We start from the raw sequence: 10,711 nt of genomic DNA on the forward strand, positions 1-10,711 counted from the left end.
TCAATATTATTCTTTCGTTATTAAGATTAAGTGTTTTTTTTACCTCTAAATAGCGTGTGCTTTAATTAGGAAATTTTTTTGTAGATACAAGTTGCAAAATTTTGCCTTTTATGACACTGGAAAACTACACCGCTTACCTAGGCAAGTAAATTTTTAGTTTGGGGTGTGTTTGGTATGAATAAAAATGTTCTCATTCCTACCAAACACACCCTTGAGGCAGATTCTATTAGTTCGTGTAATATGGTATCTCATGCTAGCCTATATGAAAAAAACTATAAATCCAGTTCACTAGAGATTTTAACAAAATATAAGCACTCTTCAATTTATACAAGTAGACACAATTACAATTAGGTAAATAGAAAAACACACAAAGCACACAAATTAAGATACAAACCAAACTTAGATTATTTTTTCTTTCTTATGGTACAACAAGCCAATCAATTCAACAAAATAAAGGCAATAGTCACTTACTTATTCTCTTAGTTTCATTAGCAAACGCAAGCCAAACAAACAAACAAACCAACGTAAGTTGAGCAAGAATCATCAACCAACAAGTGCTGATGCTAGCATTCAAAAGTGAGAGTCTTTTGAATTTTATAGGCAATTGATTTCCTCAAATTCATGAGCTGAGTGGTATCTTGCTCAATGGGGTCAACATCCCAATTCAATTCAGTAACCCCAGCCATAAGTGCAGCAATATCCTCTTTGATCCCAGCTTCTTCTTTACTTTCTTTACCTCCTCCTTCATACACCACTAATTCTTTGCTCCCAACTGAATCTTTATTAACCCCCGCGCGTTCAGCTGCCAATGTGCTCAAATCTTGTTTGTACACAGGCTGAATTCCACACCTCCTTACCTTTGTCCACGGATCCTGCCTTATTCTAATTGAAAGGTTACCACAAACTTTAGTCCAATCTTCAGTTGTGAAATCAGGGAAGAGGAGCCGAAATAGATTGAAAGAGATATAAGTTATCCACACGTGATCCGAATCGTACACTTCTCCCATCTTTGAAGCAGCAGAAGGTGCATTTTCAGATGTGTATTCTCTGTGGTCTGGGCTAACCAACTTGAAAGTAACACCTAGTCTTGACTTTGGAATAAAGCTTTCCAAAATGAAACACACTGCAATTCCCACAATGTTATCTTGCCAATCTGAAGGTAGCTGGACTGAGATAGAACCGCCTATTTTCTGATGATCAAACCACACGGGGATTTTTCCTCCAGCAATCAGTATACTGAATCGACCATATATGATGGAGTGCCCCTGTTGCACAAAATCCAAGTGGCAGTGAATATTGTCATTATGGTATTTCTGTTGCTTGGTGCTTTATATAATATAATTCCAGCACTACATGTCAGGTAAATGGAGTAACAGATACATAAATGTGGAATATATAGTGCAAGCATATACGCTGAAAAACAGCGTGGGTGGAGAGGCATACGTACCTGAAGTAGCAGTTCCAACAACAAATCCGCAGCACAAATGCCGGTTTTCTTGCTTTGTTCGTGCAATTTGTGACAATTGGAAAAGGAAACCTTCCTTAAGAATGCATGTTGGGTTGACAGATTTCCAAGAGTGTGCAGAGCCGGACACTCGTTTGCCTCTATCACAGCAATACTCAATGGAAGATCAGGCAGTACTTCAAGGTTCTTGCATTCTTCCAATTTCAGGACTTTGAATCCTGGGAGTCCAGATATTCTTGAAGGAAATTGCACAAAATTATTTCGGCTCAAATTTAACTCCTCCAATGAGGCCAAATGCCAAACATCAGCAGCAACTTCATCTACTAAATCAGAGTCACTGAGGTCTAATTTCTTCAAGTAACGCAAACCAGATAAGGATGGCCGTGCTGCTTGTGGCTTCTTTTTCTCAGCATCTGATCGTTTCATAAGATTCTTGACATTTGTCATTGAAGTGAACTTGCTTAAACTTGCCACTCCAAATGACGTGTCCTTTTTCTTAATATTCTTGCATCCACTGAAAGAAAGGATTTTCAAGTTTCCCATTTTGGAGATAGTTGATGGTAGCTTGGTAATTGCAGTTCCATCCACAAGGACTTCTTCCAAAGTTTCCAATTGGCCAAGAGTTTCGGGCAATGACTCGAGTTTTGAACAGCCAGAGAAATTAAGACTCCTGAGACATCTCAAACCGCAGATGCTGTAGGTTATATTTTCCAGGCTTTTGCAATTACTGAGGTTTATGGACACAAGGCCACTGATATTTATGAGGGAGTCGGGTAGCTCTTTAATAGCAGTCCCTTCCAAGTGAAGTTCTGGAAGATTTGGCATTAAGCCAATAACTTGAGGAAAATTTTCAAGATTGGTGCAGTCCCACAGAAGAAAAGTTTCCAAAGATTCAAGGTGAATGGTATTCGGAAGACGACTCAGCTTTGAGCAGTGAGACATATTCAAGTATTTAAGCCTTTCAAGTGTTCCAATTGACTCATGAACTACTACCAAGTATTTACAGTTGCTAAGATTCAACTTTTCAAGATTTGGCATCATGCTGAAATCTGGAGTGGTAGTTAGCCCATTGGAGTAGCTGAGATTCAAATACTTCAACTGCTCAAGGTTCTGCTCAAGTCAAAAACCAAAAAGAGTGAGAAACAATCAAATGATTTTTGTTGTTGTTTTGTATTCTAGTTTTAAAGCCAACTAGCTTGTTTGATTTGCTGTTAATTTGATGTTTCTTTGATGAAACATATGAATGATTAAATTTACCAAAAACTCACTATAATTAATTAAGAACATTGCTAGTCAAATAATTGGTACAGTACCGATAGAAACGAAACCTTAAATATGAAGTCGCATTGTAAGAGAAGCAGTAGTTTCTATCGAAAGTATGCAATAAAATCCTCAATACAGTTGAGATAGGGTAGAGAGTTTAGTTTGTACAGTATTAAGCTATGCTCCCTATTGTAACAAAGAAAAAAATTGAAACATCTTCAGCGAAAAACAATGTTTCAGATGGCAAAGGGTACCTTAGGTTCTGGCCATAGTTGTGAAATTTGGCCACGACTTAACTTGAGTCCGACAAGCTTTTCTCCCTCAAAGTCTTGTGGAAGTGAGGTTGAGGGAAACTTGTGCCAGTTGAGCCATTGTAACTCATTCGGAAGGTAACTTGGACCTCTACTGAAGTAGGCATTGCGGATTTTAAGCAGACGTAGATTTTCCATACCTTTTAATGCCTGTGATGATAAGTTCAATTTCTCTTTTTGTGGGTAAGTCAATATTATTGCCTGAATCGCTTCTGTACCCTGCATATCATATAAGAGCATTTATGAGTAATAATGTAGCCGGTATATGTCAAGGACTCTAGGTGCTTGCTGTTAACTAAAGAACTCTGTTCTAATATTGAAAGTTAGAAAGTAACACACTGTGACCTATAGGTCACAGGTTCGGGCCGTGGAAATAGCTACTAATGCTTGCATTACGGTAGGCTGTTTACATCACACCCCATGGGGTGCGGCTCTTCCCCAGACCCTGCCTGTGTGAATGTGGGATGCTTTGTGTATGGGGCTGCCCCTTTTTTTAGAAAGTAACACACTGTTGCCTGAAATTGTACTATTGTAAATTATGCAGCAGTTGAATATATTATGTAGTGTGTAAGGTGCTATTAGCTAGCAAAACTTACCGATTTCTTTGACATAACATCACATATGTCGTCGGGAATCCACAACCTGCTGTATTTCTCTTTTGTTTGTCCCTGGCGAACCATGTACCAAGCAGTTTCTTGAACTAAATCATGCATCTGAAATCTGTCATCATCAGATATAGATAACAAAGATCTTTGAACAAGCACTGGTATTCCAATTTCAGGTTTGAAACCGAAAGCATGGAATTTTTTGACCACAGGTTCTCTTCGTTTCCCCTTAAAGAAACAAGCAATATCAAGCAATATTTGCTTGTCTAAATCATTCAATGCATCAATGCTCAATTTAAGTTTCCCTATCACATCATCATGAGGAATACCTTCCAACCTCGTCAACTCGCTTTCCCATTCTTCTTTTTCTCTTTTGTGCAAAAAACATCCCAAAACTTTGAGAGCCAACGGGAGTCCCCAAGCACATTTCACCACTCGTAATGCTAGTTCCATGAAATGATCCTGCGGTTGAGCTTCCTTGAAGGCGAACCTGTTGAAGAGCATCAAAGCCTCATTAGTTCCTAATAGGCTAACTTCATACACTTGGTCCACTCCACAAGCCGATAGCAATTGCTTGTTTCTTGTTGTGATAATAATTCTACTACCAGGCCCGAACCCTTTGTGTCCTCCAGCAATCAAGTTTTCTATCTGCTCATCTTGATCCACGTCGTCGAGAACGATCATCACTTTTTTATTGCTCAATCTGTTCATCAGTAAGTTGGTGCTGGTGTAAAGATTGTCTTTGGTCTCTTTCAGTGTCTCTGAAAGCAATTTTTCTGCCAAAGCTTGCAGTCCAAATTTGGATGCAGCTTCTCTAACATTATCAAGAAAGCAGCCACCTTCAAACATTTCTTGAAGTTGATCAAAAACAGCTCGTGCAATGGTTGATTTGCCGATTCCTCCCATACCCCATATCCCAATTATGCGAACATCAGTCTCAGAATTTGTATTCAGCAGAGATATTAAGTTTTCTACTTGGGGCTCGATTCCGACTAGATTTTCTGCAATTTTAGGTCGTACATGGCCCAACTTGTTCAAAATTGCCACTGCAATTTGTCTAATGCACCTTGACTCATGCCTGAATTAAAATGGGGACAAGTACAGTGAAATGTCTACTAATGACAGAATTATTATTATCCACTGAAATTTCGATTAGTATAGCTCTTTGGCAGTACTTTAATTTGGGGATTATATGGGTATTAAGAAGTTCCAGGGAAGTGTTAGGGCCAAAATTATCAACTAAAAACCCTGCGCAAGTTCTTCTTTTTCAAATGATCCCGGAATTAATTTGTAGGCATATCTAGAAATTAGCCAGATGTAACAGCAAATTTGAGTATTAAACATCAAATTTGTCATGAAGCTTACCCAACTATGTCACAAGACTTTAAATTTGTTTAGCTTTTTCTAGTGTACCCAAAAGAAAAAACAATGCTGCCAAAACAATGACATTGTCTAATTCAAACTCAAAAGTTAATAAAATAAAAATTAATTATGCTGTAAAACTATATTAAGATCTCTGTTTTAAAAGGCAGCATTGGGACTTGCTCGGGCGGAGCACTCGTAAAATACCCTTGGGCTTATGTTTGGGCTTAGTCCGTGAGACTTATGCCTCGACCATCGGGGCTTAAGCCCAGAACACGCCCAGTACCCAGCGTACTGAGCTCGCCTAATAGAACTTTTTGCAATTGTATGTAACTAACCTTGTAAATCCTCAAATTTTCTTAAAAAATCGTTGACTATTCAAAATTACTTTTTCTTAATCATAAATCATTAAGTTGAGAGTATCTTATGTCATAATTAAAATAAAAATTATTGTACGTTATCCACTAGGACTGCTATGATAGTTAATTTTAAATAAATCTTTCATTTAAAAAGTATTTATTTATTAACTTTTGTTATGTCTTTAATATATAATAGTCCATAATTTTTTTATAATTATTTTTCTAAATATTGTTTTTTTTCACGTTTATGAGATACAATACTTATTAATTTAATAGCTCAGTATTAACTAGTAACTATTTACAAATAATTAGTTATCATGGTATTGTGTGGTGAATTATGTCACTTTATTAACTTGTTGAAACTTAAAATTAAATGATGCTAGAGAATCATATTGAAATTGTGAATTATGTTTTTATATTGATTCTTTTTCAAATAGAAAGCATATTAAATAAAAGGAGTATTTTAAGAAAAATATCAAATTATTATATCGAATTCTTTCAAGATTCATTACTCCTTAAGAGATCCATATAAGATTTCGTATCGAATACATTACTTTTGATGTTTGAGTTGTAATGACGTTACAACTAATTTGCATATTATGATATATGTCATACTTTTCGTATTATTCATAGTTGAATTATACTTTATAAATATTTTAAATAGATTATTTGTAATAATTTTTTGATTTTAATGTAATTTTTATAATTATTTTTTATTTTATATACTCCCTCCGTTCCAATTTATGTGAACCTGTTTGACTGGGCACCGAGTTTAAGAAATAATGAAGACTTTTGGAATTTGTGGTCCTAAACAAGTCAAAAAGGGGCCCAGAGTATTTATGTGGTTATAAAAGCTTCTCATTAAGGGTAGAATTGTAAGTTTAAACTAAATTGTTACCAAATTTAGAAAGGGGTCATTCTTTTTGGAACGGACCAAAAAGGAAATAGGTTCACATAAACTGGAACTGAGGGAGTACCATTTTAAAATTTTTAAAATTAGTAAAATTTAAAGATACGTGGGACTTACGCCCCATGTCTCCGGGCTTACGCTTCGCCTTGTCAGAGATAAAACGTCTCGCCTCACGCCCCCGCCTTTTAAAAACATTGATATAGATCCAATCTCAAAAGCTAAAATTGAGGGCTGGAAATCGAAAAAGTGAAATAGCACAACATGTCCAGTATTGTGTAGCCTAATGTTGGGTAGCGCAACATAACATTCAGATATGTAGTCTAATATTGACTTGTGAGATTATTTAATCTAAAATTTTCAAAATATCCGGTTAAATGCACTTTTATCTTTTTTTGAGTAGATAATTTTTTATTAATTACCAAGTAATCTTTGTACAGCTCAAAAAAAAAAAAAAAAAAAAACCTAAAACTGGGCATCATCTCAAGTACTACTGTACCTCATGGACAACAACATCATAACGCATTTACTAGGCTAAATAAGGGTAAAAATTTAAGCTTTCCAGTTTTTTTTAGCTTTTTTTCTTTTTAATAAAACAATGATTTGTAAAAAGTGAAATAACAAAGAAGGTTATAGAGCCAATAACACTAAAACACTTGAGTATAGTGGTTGCTCCCCTATGGCATATATGTGATCTCTCTCTTTCTTTCTCTCCGTATGCAGGGATATAATTCCTGATTCTTATACCATAATAAAAATAGTTGTTGTACCTAACTCAACTTCAAAACTACCTAATGAAGAGAGAATTGCGCAAAATCATATAAGAAAATATTTATCCTCAACCAATGAAAAAATTAACAAAAAGACTCCCTTTAACCTTATAAATAAAGTGATAAACTTGTTTAACTCCTGTTTCTCCTTGTCTCTATATCTTCATATAGTTACTTTGATGTGTATAATTGTCCTAGGACATAATATCTAAATTCTAGATTTATCTAGCTAAAAAGCTTCCTAAATTATGGTTAAAATGATTGATAGAGCTATCAACAAATGCGGGGCACTTGACACCAATTGGAGCGTGAATAATATAATATAGGGCCCAACATTGAAAAACACAATAACAAGGATGAGTCTGGCTCTTTTTTATGATAAGAAATGGTCCTTAGGCATAACTCAACCCTGAAGCTAGCTTCTAATGTGAAAATTGTCCAAAGTCGATATTAATTTATTTACCATATTGTAGAAAAGAGAAATACCACCTCCTTAGTTCCACTCTATTTAGCACTATCTCCTTATTAGTCATTCTACACATTTTTTATATTTTCTTAATGAGAAGTATTTAATATAATCAAATAAATATTATGTGACATGTTTAAGACTACAGATATTTCAGAAGTATTATAATCATACAAATATTGCGGTATTATTTAAGACCATAAATTTTATAATTCTTTCTTTAATCTCTTGTTTAAACTCTGTGACGAGTCTAACTATGTCAAATAAAGTGGAACGGAGAGAGCAAACTGATAGTCTGTTGGCCAAGCTTCTTTTTGGTCAAAATCACTTTTTTTTGGCCAAAAATACTGTTTTCCATAGGTAAGGGTGTTTGGCCAGAAAGAAAAAAAATATTTTCGGATAGAAGCCGAAGCAATTTCTAGAAGCAAAAAAAATAGCTCCTCTCCAAAAACTACTTTTTTAAAAAGTTAACAATAACTTGATTTTACAAGCTTGGTCAAATAGGCCATGAGAGACATACTACTAAAGTACAAAGAATCAAAAATATCAGATTCACATATAACAGCGTAAATGCATCCCGGATAGCCCAAAGACCAACTTAACTTTCGAAAAGAAGAGAAAATTGGGTGGCGTAATATATTGGCTTTCTACCACTACAGTCTACAGTATTTTATTTACGTTTTAAAAGAAAAAGAAAAAAACAAGAAAGTAATTGAACACCAAATTAAAGAGTTGGATTTCTGCTTACCCATCTTCCATGTGTTGGACGTCATATCCAGAGATGTTAGCTGCCTCCTTTAAAGCATCCCTCCATTCTTGAATCTTGTTTTCCTCGAAATTCTTTTCATGTTCTGCGAAAGCTTCTTCATAACTCCCCTTCTGTTTTCTCACAACTGAAGGATCCACGCTGTAGAAGACAGGCATCAGCGTTTGCCCTCTATGCTTTGTGCAGTCAACAATCTTCGTCAATTCCTCCAAACACCAGGAGGAATTGGCGTAGTTTTGTGAGAAAATGACAACTGCAAACCTAGACTTTTCAATAGCGTTACGGAGTTCAGGGGAAATTAATTTCCCCCTCCGTAACTCTATGTCGTCTCGAAATGCATGAATACCCTTTTCATGCAAAGTGGTGTAAAGGTGATCAACAAAACTTTTTCGAGTATCTTCACCTCTAAAACTCAAGAAAACGTCATATGACCATCGACGACGACGACGACTTGTTTCAGTATCAGTCCTCGTCTGAGAAGAAGACACATTACTGTCTTCTGTGCTCATTTGTAAAGAAAAAGGAATTAATTAGACCGCTTGCATCAGAAAGCTACGTATATATTGAAGGGAAGTAGTATGATTTAATTAATTTGCTACTTGGCTTTTACATGCCCTCCTTAAAGCTTGTGTCTATCTTTATATATATAGAAGAGAGAACCAACAGCTTGCCTCACATATTAGTCTTTAATTAGTCCTGCTGCTTATTTTTCGATTAATAGCTTGCTTTACCTATTTTTGCGAAATTCACAAATAAATACTCCTATCATGTATAAATATTTTTTTTTGTCCGGCTATCACTTTTTATGTCGTAATTAAGGAATTTAAGAAAGTAATAAAGACTTTTAAGATTTATGATCTTTTATATATATATATATATATATATATATATATATTATTTCTGTCATTGTAAGATCTTTGAAACTCGTGATTTTAAATATATAATAACATTTGTCGCTACATGCTTATCATTAAGAATAAAATGAAAAGTTCAAGCCGAATTATTTTTGAATTTAAAAACATATCACTTTCTTCTTAAACAAACAAATAAGAAAATAATTTTTGGAGTATAGAGAGTATGCCAGTCATTTCAATTTATGTGAATTTATTTAATTAGATATTGAATTTAAAAAAGAAATAAACTAATGAAGAATTTTGAGACTATGGTTTTAAGCGTGTTATATATGTGATTATATGACATTCGAAACTTACGATCTTAAATATATCGTAACATTGTATGGATATCAAATCTTTTCATTAAATCTAAAATGAATATTTAAGTTAATTTTCCGTTAAGCTTATTTTTTTTAAACGAATTAAAAAGAAAATTAGGCCCTATAACCGAAACAAATGGAATATAATATCCACCATAATGAAAGCTCCCGAAAAGAAAATGGAATTTTCGACAGCTTACTTTGTTCCTTCTCTATCCAAGCCAAAAAGCAATGTTAGTTTCCAAGCATATGGTTACTTTTGATTTGATTAGACCAGATAGCAGGACAATTACTTCTTTGGTCCAATTTATGTAATACTTTTAACTTTTTTTGAAAGTTAATTTGACTAATATTAAAAGTTAAATTAAGTTAGAAAAACTTAGTAACTTAAAGTCAAAATTAAGATATTTAAAACTATACGAAATTTTAGCCATACTCTCGCTCATTCTAAAAAATTTCATGAATTTGCTGAATTCCCTCATCAACTTAGAGACCTGATGAACATGGACATATGGTCTTTCCCTTCCTTTCGAAGGTCCAGATTGAAGAAAAGCAACATTTCATTTCAACCGTCATAATCATCATGTTTTTGTATAGTAATAAGGTAATTAGTCTAGAGGTAACTTTTGTATAGGATGGAGCATTTATGTATACTTCACAATGTTGTTGCCTTCCCAGCTCAAATGCATTTACCTCATCTCAAAATGTAAAAAGATAGCTGCGTCTATCTTTCAAGATGAACTAGGGAGGAGATGTTGCTAGTCCCTCAGCTCAATGTACTCTTTTGAAGATGAATAAAATGCGTTGTTTGTAATAAAAGTCGTAGTTCTTTTCATGTCAATATGATAAAAATACTAACCAAAATTTACATAAATAGGTTTTATCCGAGAAACAAAATGTGTCACATAAATTGAGACGGAATAAAAGAGTATATAAAAGGGTGAAATACTTGGATAGCCCCTTAAATTGGTAAAACTTGTCACTTAGATAGTACTCTTTACGTTTCAATTTATGTGAACTTATTTTCTTTTTAATCCGTGTCAAAAAGAATGACACATTTCTATATTTAGAAATAAAATATCTTTATGCAATAATTTATAGCCACATAAAATATATGTACCTCATTTTATACCACAAATTCAAAAGTTTCTCTTTTTTCTTAAACTATTATGCCCACTCAAATATATCCACATAAATTGAAGCGGATGGAGTATAACTTGTCCA

At 34.2% G+C, this 10,711-nt stretch overlaps 1 protein-coding gene across 2 annotated transcripts; it reads right to left on the bottom strand.

Annotated features, from left to right (window-relative positions):
• Window positions 1-289: 289 nt before the first annotated feature.
• Window positions 290-8,908, bottom strand: LOC109209793 (TMV resistance protein N-like). 2 transcript variants are annotated; one of them, XM_019373130.1, is made up of 5 exons: window positions 8,257-8,908; window positions 3,636-4,722; window positions 2,983-3,258; window positions 1,448-2,575; window positions 290-1,265 (listed from the first exon to the last, which is right to left on the bottom strand). In XM_019373130.1, exons 1-5 carry the CDS (start codon window positions 8,781-8,783, stop codon window positions 564-566), a joined length of 3,720 nt encoding a protein of 1,239 aa, XP_019228675.1. In that variant the 5' UTR covers window positions 8,784-8,908; the 3' UTR covers window positions 290-563. The 2 variants fall into 2 exon arrangements, with proteins under 2 accessions (XP_019228675.1, XP_019228676.1); XM_019373131.1 differs by having other exon boundaries at window positions 3,636-4,134; window positions 8,257-8,907.
• Between the last annotated feature and the right edge of the window lie 1,803 nt (window positions 8,909-10,711).

The sequence above is a fragment of the Nicotiana attenuata genome, unplaced genomic scaffold, assembly GCF_001879085.1.
Source record: "Nicotiana attenuata strain UT unplaced genomic scaffold, NIATTr2, whole genome shotgun sequence".
Classification (NCBI taxonomy): Eukaryota; Viridiplantae; Streptophyta; class Magnoliopsida; order Solanales; family Solanaceae; genus Nicotiana; species Nicotiana attenuata.